General features: G+C 34.4%; 1 protein-coding gene across 7 annotated transcripts in view; it reads left to right on the top strand.

Moving 5' to 3' along the window:
• LOC124165218 (RNA binding protein fox-1 homolog 2) overlaps positions 1–20,466 on the top strand; it is a 126,923-nt gene that overhangs the window by 89,484 nt on the left and 16,973 nt on the right. For 4 of the 7 annotated variants that reach the window (XM_046542500.1, XM_046542499.1, XM_046542503.1 and 1 more), the window contains exons 5-8: positions 1,406–1,498; positions 9,611–9,665; positions 11,482–11,550; positions 15,758–15,778. In XM_046542500.1, coding sequence (XP_046398456.1) covers positions 1,406–1,498; positions 9,611–9,665; positions 11,482–11,550; positions 15,758–15,778 — 238 coding nt within the window. The remainder of the gene's footprint in view (positions 1–1,405; positions 1,499–9,610; positions 9,666–11,481; positions 11,551–15,757; positions 15,779–20,466) is intronic. The other 3 variants (XM_046542505.1, XM_046542501.1, XM_046542504.1) reach the window with 3 other exon arrangements.

Below are 20,466 nucleotides of genomic sequence, written 5' to 3'. Positions count from 1 at the left end.
AGTTGCTCCTTGATACTTAGAAGTAAATTGACAGAATTGAAGGAAATAATGTTATCTCTATGAGAAAAAAAAGATATTTTAAGGAAGATTTGCCTTAGGACATGACAGAATGAACAAGTTAAAATCGATCATAAACCATCAGCAGTTTAAGCAGAATGCCATACTTGATATAGAATATGATATGATCAGGCTTTAATTTAGAAGCAAGAAAGTAGGAGTGAACAGATGGTTTCATTTTTTTATTAGGATATGTATCATAATCATTGTCTAGAGTTTAAAGTATCTCCTGCCAGATGATCCAATTTAAGACTTAAGTTTTCATTTCATCACTATCATCAGTCTTACTCTTTGTTGATCCCTACCCTAACCCTTTCTTTAAAACTTACAACACACTCTGCCTTTCTTTATCTATTCTCTCTCTTTTAGCCTGCTTTGAATATTGCCTATGTACCTTGATTAATTGATTGAATAATACCACAGCTGAAGCCATGTATATCCTATACATACATATATATAAATATATAAATATCTATAATTATGTATACTTTTGTTGCCATATAATGCAAGGGGGAATGGCACGTGGTGCATTAGTGGCAGTTAGCTTGGTCCAATCCGTTCCTGCTCTGTAGGAAATGGATCCGAGCATCACTGTAATGTAGTGGCCATTGTAGTATGTTGATGTGTGAAGTGTTGTTATTTTTAATACTTCTAAAATTTTACTCTGGGAAAGCTTTAATTCTTTCGCTTTGGCACCTGAATATAAAAATCCATGGTAATTTGACCCTAGCAAGATTTTTGAAAAATTTGTTTTCCAAGTTTTGGAGTGTTAATTGTTTAATTTAGTGCTGCATCATTTTGCCATTTAATCTTACTAGTTAATGTTATTTTACTTTTTGTTTTTCTTCTGAATATGAGTTCCTTGAAATGTTTTTACCTGTTTGTCTTCTCTGAAGAATTGAGAAACCTGTTAACAGTGCACATTCAATACAAATATAATAGTTCATAGGTGATGGTACTTGAAGTAGATGTCAAGTATCTCATAGTTGTCTAATCAAAACTTCTTGGTTAGTTTAATTAACTGATTTTTGTCATGCAAGTATTTTTTACCTTGATCAATATATATACATATATATATATTTAGTACTCCAGTGGCCATGACATGCATACTACCTTCCTGCTTATGCAAAGCAACTTGATGTGAAATGCTTTTTGTATGACCATGACCAACAGATGTGACCATTGTATATCTATTTTGTAATGCTGCCAAGTGTCACGCCCACTCGAGATACCTCTTATTTCACCCAACAAAAATATGCCCTCATCCCTTTTGATCCCTTTACCTTTGAAACCCTATCCATAACTGATATCCTCCCTCTGTATGTCGTTTGTTCTTCTCTGCATGCAGGGGTTCGGTTTTGTAACGTTCGCAAGTAGTGGTGATGCGGACCGAGCACGAGAGAGGCTCCACGGCACCGTGGTTGAGGGCAGAAAGATTGAGGTGTGGCCAATGCTGTTTCCAATGTCTTTGTATTTTTTTTCATTTAATGCGTGTTTGTGTGAAACTTTTTTTTCTCATGGTGTGGTTGTTGCGTGGAGAGGGTTGGGGGGGTCAGTGGGGGTTCACGCCCCTGCACCCTTCCTACCCTCATCCCATTTCTTTTACCCAGTACCCTACCTGACTTGCCTCCATTTCTTAACTGAGTAACCAGTTTTTTTTTAAAATGTCCAAAGCAAGCTCTTGGGCATGAAGAATCCTAACCAACATTCAATAAAAATAGCCTGCATCCCCTTACCCTACCCCAATTACCTCCCTATCTCGAGTAACCCATTTTGAATGTCCAAAACATGTTCTTGGGCATGAAAAATCCTAATCTACCCTTGGAGAAAAAAAACAACCTTGCCCGTTAACCCTTATCACTCATACAATAATTATTGGCAAACACGTCTTGTTGAAAAGACAAATTTCTCTACAAAGTCTATTACATAAAAACATATTATTCTGACCATAAGGAAAGGTATTAAAGTGAGGGTTGGGTATTAGTGCTAATTTCATTCATGACAGTTTTTAGACTCAAATTAGGCATTTTACTGGTATAAGTTCCCTTGCCTGGTTTAAGGCTTAGAAGTGAAGTAGTATATGGACCATAGACCTTGTAAATCTCCAAGATTTTGTGAATTTGATCGGCATTGCAAAACCCATTATTTTCAGCCAGTTGTTTGCATGTTTTGCAAATTGATTTGCTTCTGCATAGTGTAGTGAAATTCATTTTCTGGAAATTTGAACTGTTTTTTTTTTGCTTTATTATGCTTTTTACCCATGTACAATGATATGTCAGTAATATATGGGAAATGGTAGTTATTGAATCATGACCAAGAAAAAGTCTGGGGTCTCATAAGAATTTTTTCATGTTAAGAACTTTGGATTAATTCTAACCATCACATTGTACTCTTTTTTAGATCAATAGTGTAGACATGTGATAAAATTTGTTGTATTTCACATCGTTGAAAGATAATGATGCTCGGGCATAATTTTCAATAGGCCTTCAAATTTTTACCTTTCCTCTGGACAGAATTTATGTATCATTTTTCTTATTTCTTCATCCTCCGCTCCACCTGAACAGTCCTCCTGCCCTCTTACGTATGTAGATCAATTGAGCTGGTGTGCCTTGAGAATGACATGGGTTTTGTTTGATGACATGAGGCCCTGTAAGCCATTGTCCACTGCCTGCAGTTTGAAACCCATTACCACAAGCAAGCAATTATACAGTTGTAAGAAGTAAGAACTATGTACTGCTTTTATTGACACTACTTAATGTATTAATGTGGGGCAACTTGAGGTAATGCATAATGCAGTAAATTAATTTAGTCATGATGTGAACTTATTTGTAATTTTCATTCATTATGTTACTCTACATTTTGTGTATGTATTGAATGTTAATGTAAACAGTTCTTTTGATTACACTTTGTTAATGTGAAAAAGAACACCTGCTGCCAGTCTTGCTGCCACAGTAACAGTAAGCCTCTCTCGCCAGTAGATGGCTCTTTGCTCGTATTATCTTTTTGTCATAATCTTAATTCCAAGTAAGCAAGCTACTCGTTTGTGCCGTTCATAATACATAACTAAAACAAATTTCACAAGGTGGTTGGTTGGGTTATGATGCATTTTAATTAATTGACTGATGTGATTGACATTTCTTTTATATTTTAATTTCAATTTCATGCTACTTTTCTTTATTTAATGAGAAAATATTTTTGGGAGAAAGGAGAACATGATATAGCTTGCATTTGTGAGTAGTGGAACGATATTTCTCTTTATTTTCATTAAATCTTTCATTAAAATAATTTTGGAATGCCTCACAATTAATTGATATTCCTACTTAATACTACTTATAGTTATTAATTTTTTTACACTGCTTGTCTATGAAGGCCTAATAGTCCTACCTTTTTTCCTGCCATTCACACCTTTATCCACTCCTTAGTGCAGCAAATTCTCTCTCCTCTTTACCGTTGCTGTGCTATTTCTCCATGCCTCAACATCCTGTCATAAGTACATGTCTTTCAAAAGGGGGTCCAGATTCTTCTCATTGTGACACCTAATAACTTTGCATAAGACTGGCCAATTAGTCCCAGGCATTTCTACTATTTTTTCTTAGTACCATTCCCTATCACTTTCCCCTACCATAGCCCACATTTTCCCTCCTCTTGAGTTTCATTGGTCATCATCATTTCCTCACAAAATCTTTCCTTATCTCCCTACTCGTTGAATAAATCCACTTTGATTTCTTACTATACCTAACCTTCCCAGTCCTAACATCAGTGCTACAGATGTTATATAATTTGGTCACCTCATTTCCTATATAATGTTGCACGGTGATCGTATAAGCTTCCTGTCAGGCTGATGGGGAGCCTGTAGAAAATATTATTGCATCCCAGCTTTCTTTGTTGCTTCTAAGTGATTGTTTGCCCGTGAAATAAGTTGATGAATGGCATGTCATAATATCAGTAAATTAAAATAAATATCTTCTGCTGATTTGTGTCCTCACCACCTACACCTACCTATCCTTGTGCAGCAGGTATCTTTCATGTAACTTTCAGATAGCTTTTCATCCTTTCTGTAGCACTGATTTGAATTCTCCTGTCCCATTCCTTTTCATTTCATCAAAAATACCATGTTACTCAGAGTGTAGTGAGTGGTCTCCCTATCTAATTAATCAGTTACCTTGTGTGATCTAAACCCAAATTTTATTCAGCTATATGGGATTTTTGTGTTGATTTATCTCAATTTTGGTGTTGGAATACTGAAAACTTTCCTGTGGGTTTGATCTAGAATTGCCAGTTAGCAATTTAGTATGAAGTTCACACTAAAGTTATCAAATATTCCTTTCTGTTTGCAGTGAAACTTGTCTTCTACCATGGAATTACAGAAGATCTGTGATCATATTAGAAAGGTTGCCTTTACCTACGAAGTTTCTTAACACTTTGTTATGAAGCCAAATACATTATTTCCCTCTGATAACTCTGTGGATGAAGATGAATTTCTTGCTCTTTTTGCATCCAAATACTTCCGTATCCCAAGCTGAAGTGTGCCCATATCTGTATTTATTAACTCTTCCCGTTACTTTTTTTAGATTTTACCTTGTCCAGTTGTTTGTTGTTTTTGTTGTATTGACCCTAATTTTAAGATAGTATTTAAGCATATTTTTAGGATATTTTTTTAGCTATAAGAAGGTAATGAAATCGAGTACAATGAGAGGGCCTAATTTAAATTTCATATGGTACGACTATGTCTCAGAGAGGGTGTGAAAAAACATTTATGGTTGAATGAGTAAAAAGTGCGTTTTTCTTATTGTTGACGGCTATGATTTTGAGTAATGCTGGGGCCCCTCTACCTCTTCTCCAGATGAAAGTGGTTAAAGCCCCAGGGTAAAGTACGAGGGGACACATTCAGGTAAGGATGGGGTGAGAGGAAGAAGAAACTTCTCTACACTGGGGTTGGGTGGTTGGGAGAGAGTGGCAGGGGCTGTCACCAGAATGAGGGTGGAGTGGGGGAGGGGTGAGCTGCTGAATGAAAATAGCTACTTTTGGGAGAAGGGTCAAAAATTTTAATAGCTAGCGAAATGAGTCTTCTCTGAAGCCAGTTCCATCTTTTCCCGTCATTCAATTCCTTGTACACAGTGTTTGCAGTTTCAATTATTGTTAGACAATTTAATAATGATAAAAAAAGGATTCATTTTGAGGTATTCACTCTTATTCTCATTCCCAGTCTTCTCTTTGGTCAGTGTTGAGTTCATTGTTTAAATGCATAATTAGCATTTTTCCTGAGATTTTTACCTTCATTTGTGAATTAGCTATTCAACTCATCGAAAAATGTTATTTTTTATCTAATTTTTGATAGCTCATCCATTTTAAATATGTGTTCTTAGTTTATAATTTGTCACATTAAAGACCCTGAAGAATTATTGCTCCTCTTCTTATGAATATGAGCTTCATTGTTTGAAACTCAAGTAATGAGTTATCCCATTTTCATTGACGCCTCGATTGAACACACTTACATAAGTAATCATGGAAAAATTTAGTGCAATTCAAACTCTGTATAATTAATGTTAGCATTCATTACTGTGTAATTAAATGATCTTAATGTGGTCTGACTTCAAGATACTCTTGAAGCAGCTTTTAAAATTCTGGTCCTTCTTGGTGCCAAAAGGTGGGTTGAAAGGGTTGGGGGGTGGGGCTGGGTCGGGGTTTATATGCATGGGGTGTGGCATGCACGCAGCAGGGGTGGGTGGGGTGACTGGGAGAAGGTGAAGTGATTGCCTCTGCAGCCGTGCCTTTTCTGCTCAACTTAGAATGGATTTATTCTTACCCGGTCACATTAAATCAGTTATTTCATCTTCCTCATGTCATTCAACTATTGTTTTACAATATCCACTAAAATTTTCCTGACTTTATTTCAATATTAGTGAATGCAGATCTCTTTTCAGAATCATTGTTACTTTTAGATATTGCCTGTGCTTAAAAAACACCTCTTATGGCAGTAACTATATTTCTTGCATCTTAATGGTGGGACTATTTCATTTTGCCTTTTCTGTGGGTTTGCAACATTTAAGTAGTGTATGCTAAATATTCCATTTGCATTCCAGGATTAAACATTTTTCTATTATATAGTTTTAATATATGTTTTGATATTTATATTTCATTGTATATTCTGCAAGATTTTTGCCTATATGGAACAATTTTGCTTTTAATATGCATATCTCATTATTTCATACATGTAAAAGAATATCGAGTAGCTAGACAGTTTTTTCACCTTTCAAAACTGAAAAATGTTTCCGAAGATTTGCAAAATGTCCCATGGAATCACCTGATTAATCAGATCTGAGTACTTGCTTGTTTTTAATTAGATTGATTGCTCTGTTTTATGTTCCATTAAACCATCACTTCGTTTCATTTTTGCTATATTTGATCAGTAGGAAAATGTCGCAAAAATCATAGGTTGGTTAGGATTAATGTGACTTGGGCATAACACTTGGCGTTAGATCATTTTTAGTTAGTGTATGCTAGCAAGCAGAAAGGTATTGTCTGATCCAGAGGTATTTGTCTCTCCTTTTCTCCGAGTCCCACTGCGACGGCATGGCAAGAATGTCGAGGGCCTCAACCACAACTCCCTGTACCTCTCCCATCGTTATAGTATGTACGCAATTGCTCGTGTGCCTGCGTTGGTTCCTCGAGGCAATCTTTCGGCCCGTAAAAGCGTGGGGACCCCTCCTCCTCTTTTCCTCCACGCAACGTGAGAGGGAGAGCATGCGTCTCTTGTGTGTGTGTGTGTGTGTGGCTCCTCTTCTCGCATTCTAAGTATATTTATATATATACATACATATGCGTTGTGTGCCCACAAACCACTTGTTTATTATCTTCCTGTTTTCACCTCCTCACTCATTTCATTGATATCTTGCATTTTGGGGGATGAGTTGTGGTCGTCCCATGTCCATTATTAAAAAGGTTTTTCAAAGTATATATATATGGCACGCCCTTGGAAAATGTAGTGCACCTCATGTTTTTTCAATGTAGAAGAAGTCTTTTGAAAGGGCAAGACATTGATCATATCTTATATAATCAGTGATTTGGTGGCCTAGTTCCTTTTTTTTTACTTTTTTGCATCCAGGGAGTGCAGTTGTACCTTCCCAGAATCCTTCTTCCCTGTCTCACAGCTTTATTTGGTGAGATCCGTTGCTAATGTTGTAATTGCAAGTTAGTTATGTGTGCCAAGAGGAGATTAGTTGCATATTGCCCAATTTTGTCAGAGGTTTGTAGAGGCTTAGGGATATGTCAATTGCCCCAACTAGGTTCAATTGCATATCCATTATCCTCTTGCCAAATCCCTTCTTTCTTTCTTTTTCCTCATTCAATAACTGTAACTTGCGATTGCATTTTATAAGGCATGATTTGCTGGCTCATTTAATGATCATATCAGATATGTATAAAAATGTGATATAATATTATACATATTTTTTGTTTACAAAGGCCACCCAAAAGATAGTAGTGCACCATATTGACAACTGCTTTATATCATTGAGTATATTCCAACTAGAGTATGAATATTAGCACACTCTCATTCATATGTTTATTACCACTGTTATTTTTGCTGTGGAATGCCTCTCCGATTGATGCCTCGAGGCCAACAAGATGCATGCGCTGAGTAATCGCCAGGTGGTGTATGAGGGTTCCTCTCGGGAAAGTTTGGGCTTAAGTTTTTTAGGTTAAATCTCCAATTTACATAAAATTGTCTCCAGGTTCTCATGAAGTAATAGAGCATTTTACAAATATCTTTATTGGAACGTAATAATCGTAATATTTGGAAATAATTTTGTTCTGGCTCCAGAAGAATTTTCTTGTTTGCCACTTAAGCCTCACTTCATTAATAGCTACAAATGCAACAAGTAAAGTTACCTCATGAACAAAACCCATGCTGTAAGAGTTGTATTAACATGCTTGGAAAAGCATAGTAACTCATTTTTGATGTGTACAGTAAGCAAGTACACATATTTTTTGCAAGTGCTAATATGGCCGAGAGAAAAGGAACTGGAGGACTGCTTATATCTTTTTAAGTGATAATTTTTTACTCAAAGATACTTGTAGTAGCACCCGGATTAATAAGCCCACTTTTCTCAGGGGAATGTTCATGACTGCAATGTCCATTTTAAAACTTATTATTATATTATTATTTATTAATATATTAATTTGGATATGGGTGCTGGAACTCTATATGGGCTACTATCTTCTAGTTACTTTGTGTATGAAATTTTATTACTCATTGGTGTGATCTTGGCATGTCAGAGAAGGTTAAAAGCTATCTTATCTCTAGGCAATTGAAATTGTTTGTCATAAAATAGTTATTGAGAACGTCTACTCGAATTCTTAGAATATAGAATGTGTACAAAGTTTTCATTAATCTGTGTGCTGAGGTGCATTGAGTTTGTTTTTCACCATTTCAAGCAAGGAGCTTATAATTAGTGCATACTTGAACCTGTGAATTTGGAAAATTTTTTGTGTTATGACTTTTAAGCTGTTGCTTGCCCTGAAAATTGAAAAATGTCAGCCTTCCAATTTTCTGGGAGAAAGTAATATCTTGGTGGATTTGCATCCTCTATTTTTCACTCTTGTTTTTGGATGTCATTTTATAAGGTACACGTGTTTGACACCCGATCACTTATTTGGTGTAGCTTATAGCCCTCTCTGGCAAGCTTGTTTATGATATCTGGTGCTTGCGAGTGATGTCTGAGAATGCCATTGCAAAAGTAATGTAATGGATGAGTGAGCCTATTGCAATAAGCACTCTAGCAGTATTTTGATATTTTCCATTGCATTCATTTTGCCAAGCAGTTTTTTGCACCTATTTGTATTTCAAGTGCATTCATGTGTAGCGACCAATCCACTTTAAAAAAAAGATTAATAATGCTGCAATGATCATCTGCACTGGTTTGTTTTTTTTTACCACACTTTCAAGAAGAGTATTATGATATTCAAAGTTTTATTGCAGCTCTTAAAAAAACTTTGTTTTTGGATTAACTTCTTAAATCTATCTCTCGGATGCCTCCCAGAAAAATTGGTGCTCGAAAGCACTTCATGTCTTTGTGCAAAATGTTAGTGGCTCAAATTCAAGTTTATTATTTTAATCAAGCTAAACATAATTGTGCAGTGGAAGGAAACTGTTAGATCCATTATTTCTCGGTATTAAAAGAGATCTTTAGTCTTTTGGTCCCTTATTACAAGCAGTCTAAGCACTTAACTGATTAGTTACTTGGTAGAATTTCCCAAAATTCAAGGGAATTCTTTTGAAAATTTGATTGTACAAACTCTTCGAGACGTGTTTTAAAAATGGAAAATAAGGGAGTAACTATTGCACATAGGTCTCACTCTTCTTGAACCGCGTAGACCCTGGTTGTGGCGCGGCTGTCTTTTGTTCAGTACCATATTCAATCCCACACCCTGGTATGCTTTAATGCGGTGCCCCTCCTCCTTCCCCCTCGCCCACTGGGCCAACTTCATCGCCAACTTCCTGTGGCTTGGTCATCGTCATCGCCATGTCGTCTCCCGGATTGCCGTCCTCTAGGTCAACAATGCCACTGCTCGGGTTCAGACTAAGAAACCTCCAACTGTTCCAAATGGTGAGTGATGATATTTTTTTATTTGAGATTTTTATTATGTTGATTTTTTTAGTCTTGTTTTCACTATGCCTCTATAAATCGATCAAGAAATGAAATTGGTCAGGTGTTACTAGTTGTGAGCTTGTGGTTCTAGTCTTCATGCACAGTTAAAAAGTATAGTATTGTAACATTTGTTGTCAGAAATTTTAAGTGCAAAGAGTGATGCCTTAATTTTAAGCTTAGGTGTTTAGATATTTGAACAAACTTTGCCATAAAGTACCACATGTTTAGGAGCTTAAGTTGCCTGATCAGAGACATTATCTCCTATTACGTTAGGGGAAAATGTTAGGCATCCATTAAATGACTATTCAGTCTTGGCAAGTGAAAATAATGATATATACATTATTTTTGGCACTTGTATCACATTTTATTTGGAGAAATATGGTTATTGTCTGATGAATGTAAATTTAAGAAGCTACCAAATTTAGTTTATATTTTCTTGCATTGCTTTGAGAAAATGGTACATATTTAGACAATCATATCTAGAATTATTTTAAGCTTATGCTGAGAGATTCAAAAAGAGTAAGTGGATATGAAGTTTCATTTGCTTTTTATGATGAAGGACCCTTTTTTGACTTAAAATCTTTGTATTTGGCTCAAGTATCTTTGCATATGTCAACGTTATAGCTTTGGTATGATGCTGTGGATTTAAAAACTTCTGTTGGTGCTATTTCTAGATCTATTGGGTGTCGCTGGTGGAGTTAACATATTATCTCAATGGGGTATTTTTTTTCCTGTAGAGTGAGCGGATTTTTACCTACTAAAATATCTTGTATTTTAGTTAAATTATTGTAACAGTTAGAGCAGCAACTAACACCACCAGCTCTCTTGTTTACCTAATTCCATGTCGTTGGTTTGCTTCATGTCCTTGTCATGCTCAGTGGGTTCACTCTTGTTGGAAGTCAGTGCTTCACTGAGCTTTTAATGTCACTGTGGCCTTTCTTGGATCAAATCACTCATTAGCAGTGGCTTTATTTCATATTGTCTGATTTTTATTTTTTATCTTATTCAGCCATGATCATGGTTTATTGAAGATTAAGTATTTGCTGAGACCATAGATTCTGAAGACTTGGTTTTATCAGAACTGGGTTACATTAGTTAATTTAGGAAATATGCCATAGGGTAAATTTCTTGTGGCTTTGTTTTTACTTAACACCAGTGTCTGTCCAATAGTTGAAGGGTTTATTCTTTGCTTAGTGGTTTGAGTTGACTTCATCCTCACCTAGGAGACTACATATTTATTACATGTTGATTGTGGTTTCATTAGTTTTAAGTTGTTTCTCACTGGTATTTAAAAAATGTATGGCATTTCTTTGGAAAGGTTGGGTTTATCTTTTATCAGCAACTCAAATTTCTAGTAGGTAGCTGTGCACTTTAATTTTGTATAACTAGTGATGATGTTGTGATAGATATGTATATCAGGTTGTCAAATATGCATTACATTAATTTGCTACTAATAGTGTTTAGTCGTGGATTTTGCTGAGGTTTGTCTTTGATTCATGTTGGAGTTGTTCGTCGTGAATAACATTGAAATGCCTATGTTGATGAGTATAATTTGTCCCTGGCTTGTTTAAGTTTTCCATCTACATTTCAAATGGATCTTTTCAATTATTCAGTAGAATGTCTAGTGAAGTAGGTAGTAGCAGGGTATCTTAAATGCAGCTTAATTATCCGCTCTGCTTTTTTCCTTCTCACCTTACCAATCTCCGTGTATCATCGGCCCATTCCCATGTCCCAATCATAACCCTTACTTGACTACGCTCCTAACTGCTGCTAGTGTTCCTGACTCGGAATGGAGGTGTGGTCCCGACTTTGGGAGAAGAGTTGTCTTTGCTTCAGGGGCAAGGTGAGAAAAGTGACTCTGGGGTTAATGTTTAGGGTATCCCTTTCTGAGATGTAACTGAAGTGCTAGATTTTCACCTACATTACAATGATTTTTATCAAAATCACATTTCCTGTAGGACATAGTTTCACACTGAAATCTGCTCTTTATTTATAGGGATTCATTTTTCATAATTCTGTCTATAATACTCCATACTGACAATAGCTTGTCTTCAATAATTCAGATTTCCTATTGCTCCTTGGTGTGATTTTTTGGTAACCCATCTGAATTTTCAAGTCAGGAACTGGAAATTCTTCATAAATACTCCTGTGCAGAGATTTTTCACTATGGGTCTACTATGTGTCCGTTAAGAAAAATTACTATGGGTTATGTTTTCATGGGGTAATTTCTTTGTTTGGTGAATAATATTTGGCATATTATCTCAAGTTATTTTTTTATCAGTTTGGGAAAGTAGTTTTGATTGAATGTTTTTTTATGGACAGTATCGTGTCTGAGGAAAACCAAAGTACTTGAACTCATGTAGTAAATATGGAATCGTTTGAGACTTTCATATATCATTTAGAATCTTCATTGAGATCCCAATTGAAAATGTGATTTGTAGTAAATGGATCCTTTTTAATATTGACCATAAGTTTGATGCAACCGATGATGAGAGAAGCAGAATAGACTAATGAAAGGAAAATTTTATTAGATTTACGTTCAGTTATTCTCTCCATGTTGTTTCTTTTATTTCCCCTAAATTTTCCTGAAAGTACATCTGGTTAGAGGAAAGAGTCATGTAGGTGCCTCCAATGTTTTTATGTATTTAGGTGTAGGCTTTTGCTTTGATGTTTACCTGTGCCGTATGTGAAGCACAAAGTGACACAGGAATGCCTTTAGCCTGTGCAGAAGGATATAGATTGTTAGAAAAAGAGTATTAGATTTTGATGTATAATGTAGGTGGAAATCTGCATTGATATCCTTTGTATAGTAGAAATATTATTGACTCAAACTTGATATGCTTTGTGTTTTTGGAGTAGTTGCTCATTAGTAATGTCTTCCATTCTAATGGTGCCAGGTTTTTTATGAGTAAATAATGTGTCCTTTCAAATTAATAATCATTGGGTTCCATTGGGTTATTTGACTTAAAGAATTTTTTATTGTTATTAACCATAGCAGTATTTTTAACATCCTCAAAATGATAGTTTATATTTTAATTTTTTACTTATTTATACAATAACTCTTACATGTAAAACTTTTTTCCCTTATTCAAATGCATCCTGAAGGCAGTTCCTTTATCCAAAGGTCTCATATACATTCGCCCCACAAAGAGATTTTTTTTGGTGCTGTGAAAATGGTTTAGTGTATTGAAATCAGGAAATACGGAGGCTGTAAAAAAATAGATACATAATCCTATCTTCAACTCACATAGATCCAAATTATATCAGTACCTATTTCTCGTGGGTTTTTGGAATTTTATCTTTCCTGTGCCATGTGAAGAAGTAGCTGTAGTTTTTGGTGATTTTTTTCTAATGCGTGGGAGAAATTTTACAACATGCTTAATGTTGGTGTTAGAAGTTACTTTTAATGGGTGGAATTTAAATATATGAATAGAAATTTGTCTAGTCGAATGTTGAATTTAGTGTCAGGTTTGAATTGGGTATTTTCAGATTTTTCCCTTTCCCTGAAGGTGAAATTATGTATTAAAGGGTCAAGTTTAAGGGTAATTTATCAACGCTGCTCACGTAAAATAAATTATGGGAGGTGTTTTGGAGTGTACTTTAGAACTAATTTTGTGATGATTTGAAGTGGCTTGTTGTGCTATTAAGCATGATGTTAAATTAAAGTTTTTGAAATGGGTGCCCATTTTCTTGACTGTTTCACCTAGATTTGATGATTAACATGCTATTTGTTTTAGAATCTGAAGTATTTAATTTGACATTTGCACAAGCACACACATTCTTATGGCTGTTTTAGTGATGCATGCTAAAGGTTTTATAATCACCTTGTTTTGGAATGTGATCCAATGACATTAGCAGAATTTCAAGAAAAGTTAGATAATCTCAATAAAATTATAATGTTTATGTAATTAACAAGGATGTAATTATATAAACATGTACATTACATTTTTTTCTTAACTTTTTGGCATTTGTGAACTACGGTGCCTTCCTTTTTAATATCAGTGAGTTACCTCACCATTTCATCAAAATTGCTGGATTTCGTCACTCCTCCTTTCATTTAAAATCACTTTAGATTAGCCAGTAATGGTATGGACAATTTTAATGTGCGAGATACATTTTTGCATTTTGGAAAAGTGGGTTATTTCCAGACTTCTTTTTTGTAAAAAAATGAATTTTCAATTCCATGAGTTTAGGTTGCCAGTCTTCACATGACTCAGTCTATGTTTCTCTTTTGTCAGCTTCTTTGGCTTTAAAATAGTGAATTGTTACCAGGATTTCAGTGTACCACATATCACAAAGTAATGGTATACAGTAGAAGAAAAGGTTGAAAAGGAGCTGATGGTTAAGCTATTCCTCAAGGCTATATGAGCCCTAATTTTGGAAACTCATTTCTTTTAGCGCTGAATTTTTTGGCCATTTATTGTTTACACTGGTGATGTGCATCAAATAGGGCTACATTCTAGTGCTTCTATGCAATTTTTAGTGATAGTCAGTAGTTCATCAATGAGGAAACTAGGCAACTGAAATGGTAGAACTGGATAGGTTGCATATGTTAATCGAAGTTGAAATTTTCTGAGTGATGTATGACAGGGAAATTGTAGCTTATTACCCAATCTCATCAAAATCCTATTTTAAAATTTAAGGTTGTGTTCTCGTTATGAATATTTATATAATTTAATCTGGTATGCAGTATTTTTTTATTTCATAATGCAGCTGATAGATTTTTTTAAGGATGGCACTGTGTCAACTCCTTATTCTTTGTTACCATTTCAGTTTCCCACTCCATCATCATTGTTTAGGTCACATATCAGTTAATTGTTGACCTAATGATGATGACAGAGTTGATTATCAAATTATTGGCTAAAATTAAGAAATTGGCCCAATCCTAGATACCCTGTTCACTTGCATATTCTGTCGGGAAAGTATTAGTTATTACACCCCCGTTGAAGTATAAACTTATTGTTGGTATTGAAAATTCTTAGTCGGAAAATTATGTTTCACTGTTTGTGTGACTAGTTATTTTACAATTTAACATCGGTAAAGTCACTTTCAGTAGTATTGTGTAATCATTGCTTCTACTGTCATCTTTATTGTGATGCTGTTGGTCGACTCCTGTATCTCAACATTTCATTTTCAATTTTCTTAAGTAATAATTCAAAAATAATTTCTCATCAAGATCCTTATATCGTACAACTGATAATTTTTATGAGTTAAAATTTATGCAATAATCACTTTTTTAACCATCAGCTTCTTTTTTAGATGATAGTGCTTTTCATTAGGTAGAAGTACCCTCTACCATAGGCCCTTCTTCATAACATTGAGAATATTATATGAGGAACAATAGTGTGACATGAAATACTATGAAGTGGATAAACTATATGAGTACAGTATTTTGTTTTGTTTAGAGTAACATGGAAGTTAAGAATTAAAAGCTCCTTCGAGTATGATATTTAATTATCTGCAATTTCACAATTGATTCTTGTCTTAGATTTCCTTGTGTCACATTAAAATATATTGCACTACACTATGAATCCATCGACCTGAGGCATCAGGGGTAAAATCATTTTTGGTCTTTACGAAAGTCTTTGAGTTTCATGTGGGTTAAAAAAGAAGTATTTTAAGCCAATGCATGATGCAAGCTGATTGAAAAAGAAGATAGGTGTGATGTGACTATTGGAGTCTGCAGTTCAAATTTTTAACTGACGTGAAAATTATGTATGCCAGAAAGTGTTATAGTTTTCTGACAAAAATGTTATTAAAAAAGTCTGTCATTCCCCTTGATTTTAACTTAATTGTAGGTGTGTGTTCCATATATCCAATGCATTATTTAGTCGCTTGGGTAAATTCACAATATTTTCCCCTAATAGTGGACGTGTGAACTACCATTGCTAATCATATATAAGGCTTCATTTTTACTCGGTGATTCTGTTGGAAAGGTGCCTGTCCATCATCCCCCAATTTCCAATTTAATGTGAAAACTGTTCAGGATATCATGAGCTGCCCTAACATATCTTTTCCCCCATCACTCCCCCTCCCTTTGTACTTTTCAGTTTGTCTACAATGGCCAGATGGTAAACCTCTTTTCACTCTTACACCTTTCTTCCCAATTGATGAAACCTTGCATCATCTATATAAGCCTGAATTCTCTCCCATAGCTGTGCCACAAGAATTTAAGTGCTTTTGTTGCATGCTCACCATGAGAATAGCTGGCTTTATTGCTTCCCGAATGAAATTAGGAAGTTCATTCAAAATGTAACATTTTTCTGGAATCAATTAGCTCTATTCCTTAACTTGCTGTTATAGATTGGTTTAAGATGGCTGGAATGCGATATGATTGCATTGTTAACCATGCTAATTGATATACACTGGCCACTCTAACACTTTTTAAATTTAAATTAATAACTCTAAAAAATTAACCAGTGAACTGAAATGTAGACTAGTAGCATTTAAAAAAATAATAATGTAAGGAATTATTTTTTGGCTCACAAGTAGAATCTGAGACCTAGTCATACTGGCACACAAGTTCTCTTAGATTACTGAAGCTGCTTAATGCTAGGTCCAAATGAAAGTTGGCTAGGTAACCATATTACCGCAATGCTCTTGTCCTATCTGCATGCCACAGGCAGATTCAGCGTGGAAAGAGTAGAATAGACCTAGAAGATATGCATGTTTGGGTTCCTGTCAGAGGCCATTTATTAAATCAGGCGAATACAAAGCAAACCTCACCCTACTATCTTTGTAGTTCTTAATTCCCTGGAAAAAATAAAATGGTTATTATCAGTCTAGTTCTCCAGAATAAGTTTCAATTCATTTACAATGCATACAGGTTGCACTTTGGTATGTTATTTCTCTTCATTTTCTTCAAAAGATCCTCTGAACCATCATTTTTTTATGGTATTACCTGCCCCTACGTTGTCCGGAAAGTAATCTGCCCTCTTTCACAACAATTATTATAAGCCATCCCTTTACCAACTGGTAATCTAACATATGTAGATGTTTATATAACTTATAGAGTTATAGTTGCTTCATTGGTACTTAAAGGATGTTTTTTCAAGTCATTCATGTCAAAGATATGCCGAAAATCTCACTGCTACAAGCATATGGAAAAATAATCATTTCTTAAAATTGGGGACGAGTAAATAAATATTATTGTTAGGGAGTAGAAAATTGTATCTGTAAAATGTCAGTTGTCTATTTGGCAATAGCTCCAACTTAAATATAAGTTACCCAAGAATGGATTCAAAGATATTACAAACTGCAGTGTAAAATGTGCAGATAAATAAGATCCCAAAGCTTTATACGTCAGCATAGTTTTATTTGCTAATTATCTCTGAAAATTGGAGTTACATTATAAGCTTGAAGGTACGGTTAAGTAAATAAATAAAATGTGATAGCTTGGCATGCCTGAGAAATAAGCTGTGTGGAAGCCATCGATATGGCAGCATGGTGCATACACCAAATTTTTTAGTCATCAAAGTGAATTGGTGTGTGATGAAGCCAGTGTCTTAGGTCTTGGTTAATATTTATGATGGATTTAATGGCCCAATGTCTCAGTGGCAATGCACATTATTCTCCAGCCAGCAAATTGCCACTTTTGTAGTCAAATAATTTCCAATATGTTTTACTAATTGCTCTTTTTGCAACAAGTATTGTAACCAACATTCCAGACTTTTTAGTGATAGCTGCATAACTTTAATTGGTCACCAATGTTTGGTCTCAATTCACTCTTTTCAATTGTTCATATGAATAATATTGCATTGATAAACCCCCATTATTTCGTTCATTGCTTGTTTACCTGTCTAACTCAGACCATTGAAAGTGGGGGTGTTCAAGCTTATCTTTGTTAACAGAAATTTTTACTTTACTTTTGAAATTTTAATGTCCATATCCTTGATTTTTTGATGATTTCAAATCCATTTTGGCTATGCATTGAAAAGCTATAAATTTGGAGGATATTTCCCAAAAAAGCCATTTTTAAAATCATTCATCATATCCTTGAGCACCTCTGATGGAAAAAATATGGATGGGTTTGTTCTGAAGATTCTATTTTTTATATTGTGGTACCTATTTATTTTGCGTGTTATAATTTGCCAATGTTATGGTGTTATTTGTTGAGTTTTTCTCAATATATATGCACCTAAACTAATACTTTGGGATGTTTGCATGTGCTAGCTTCTTTCTTGTGTAGAAGTTAATTTGCATGGTGTGAGGAGTAATGTTTTTGCTATATTTTTTGCAATTGCATGTGGTTTGTTGTCATTAATTTTCTGCTTTGTTGTCTAATGCTTGCCGTTACCGTGCAAACTTCTATGAATGTGAATTTTGTTGGCATATTGTTACTGTAATGAATATCTTTGTTTAAAGCGGCATATTTCTTGGCAAAATTAGTTATAAGCTAGATATAACCTGTTCATTTATAAGGATAACCCTATTCAATTTTTGTATGATTTTCATGGTGGGTTGGTGTATAAGATAAGGATTAAGTTTTCATCTTGTTTAGTAGTTTACTTGTTGAATTTCACTTGAAAAGATTTCTACATCCCTTGCTAATGGGGATGTCAAATTTGTTTTAAAATGAACTTTTCATTAATGTCACCATAATTCCTTGGTTACTGCAGGTTCTGAGCGTGAACTTATATGGTTACGTAATGGAAAATAAATCTCAGTGCTCACTGGTATTTATGCAGTAAAATTTCATTTTATGGCAGTCTTGTCAACGTATCTCCCAGTCAGCCTATTGCCATGTTTGAGATTCTTATTGTTTATGATTTAATAAGGTGGTTTCTTATCAATGTCTGAGATAATGCAAGGATTTATTTGTTGGTTTTAGGCAAAGCATCAGTCTAATGTTTTAGTTATGAATAAATAAAAAATAGAAGCATTTACTGAAACCAAGGATTCAGTAGGATGAATTGAAAATTCGAAGTATTAATTCAAATTTTAATCATCATATATGTAGTATTAATTACCATGGTTTATCTGTTAGACATTATTGGAAGTTCATCTTGTGAATATCCACAATTTACCTGATATTGTTCTCTAGTTGTTCATTGTGGAATGTGTTTGGGAGAAAGTGTTAGTGGTGTTGGAGTGAATTTAAAATTGTGAAAGAGAAGAAAGAAATATTTATGAACCTTGGGGAAAAATCTTTTCAGGCAGCAAGGTCAATGAATAATGGTGTGCGCTAGCCCTGTAATTTTTCTCTCCATCCTCTATTATCGTGGCTGTTGCCTCCTATGTTTTGGAAGCTTGGTCATGATGCTGTAATTGTCAGTATATTCTGTGGTCAAATTCAAAAAAATTAAGTATGAAGCGGACCAATTGATGTACAAAAGTTCAGCTAAATCTTAATTCAATTCTTCTGACTTCCTGGACTTCTGCACTTCACCGTCCACTCCCAATGGTTTTTTCTGCCTTTATCTGGAACTTTTTTCTCAAAGCCTTCATGCAGACTTCTCATTCCGATATTTATGGTCTCCAATTTACTTCCTCTGTTTCCGTCAATATTTCTTGGTCTATGTAATTAGGGGGTGAGATGCTTGCCCTTCATAATTTAACCAGTTTTCCGTATAACACATTAACAAATGATTTGTTATTGAATACAGTTCAGAAAATTATAGCAAAGTTAGGGAATTTTATTTTATTTGGGATCATAGTAGTTATTCAGCAATCAACAACCATTTATCAAGGTTAAGATCTTTCAAAATCTTAGATGAGTATAGAAAGTTTATTCAGGCTTAATCTGAAGGAATTCTAGATTTTTGTGAACTGAATAAGGCAAATTTCCACACACGCTTTTATTAGCATGACTTGTTCCAATACATTTTGTATTATCATTAGAAATCATAATTTCACGAAGTGTCTGTGGAAAATTACCTGCAAGTTTTAATTCATAATGTTTTAGATGAGGTAAGGAAAATGTGTGTTGACTTTAGTGATGGAAATTTTAGACCAAACCATATATTTTATTACCACCGATATTTTGATATGGGAATTGCATGAATGACAAAGAAATAGTTACAACTCATAAGTTTTTTTTTAGATAGGCTCGGTATTTCAATGATTGCTCGCATATTTTAATTTGTCATGAGGTAATGTACTTGCAGAGTATCATATGTCCACAGTTTATGCCTCGTACAGTGGGTAATATGGAGATTGTGTTCCTTTATCATTTCCAAGGAGTTATTTATTTTGTTTATTGGATTCAAAATTCTGTTAATAAATATTTATATTTTATGTTCACATGGTTAGTGTGTATGTTTAGGAAGGATGGGATTTGCTTTTACATATTTTTCTCATGATTTGAATTTTCGTTTGATCTGAAAGTTTTACCTTTGTAATCCATTTATTATATGCAGATATATTTTAAGTATACATATTTTTATAATAACAATCACATGATCTAAGAAAATATTAGCTTCCAAATCTTTCCTTTATCTGTTTTCTTATTCTGACAAAAATTGCAATATGCCAAAAAAAGACATTGGGGGTTTAAATTTGCATCTGGAGACTAGTCTTAGTTTTAAAATGAAATATATTTAATCAAACTATACTGGATTATTAAATTTCGTGCGTAATTTGCACCAATCTACATTGTATCAATTCTTTTTATTTTCTTGTTCGGGAATGTGGCTAATATTCCAGGGGAATGCCTGGGAATTAATTCTGTTTATGAAGCATGGAAATTAATTTGCATGCTTTTCCATAATCCCATAATGTCTTAAACAATTGTACTAATTTAAAATTTGATATTACTTCT

The sequence above is a fragment of the Ischnura elegans genome, chromosome 9 (genome assembly GCF_921293095.1).
Source record: "Ischnura elegans chromosome 9, ioIscEleg1.1, whole genome shotgun sequence".
Lineage (NCBI taxonomy): Eukaryota > Metazoa > Arthropoda > Insecta > Odonata > Coenagrionidae > Ischnura > Ischnura elegans.
This window is presented reverse-complemented; position numbering and strand designations above follow the sequence as displayed.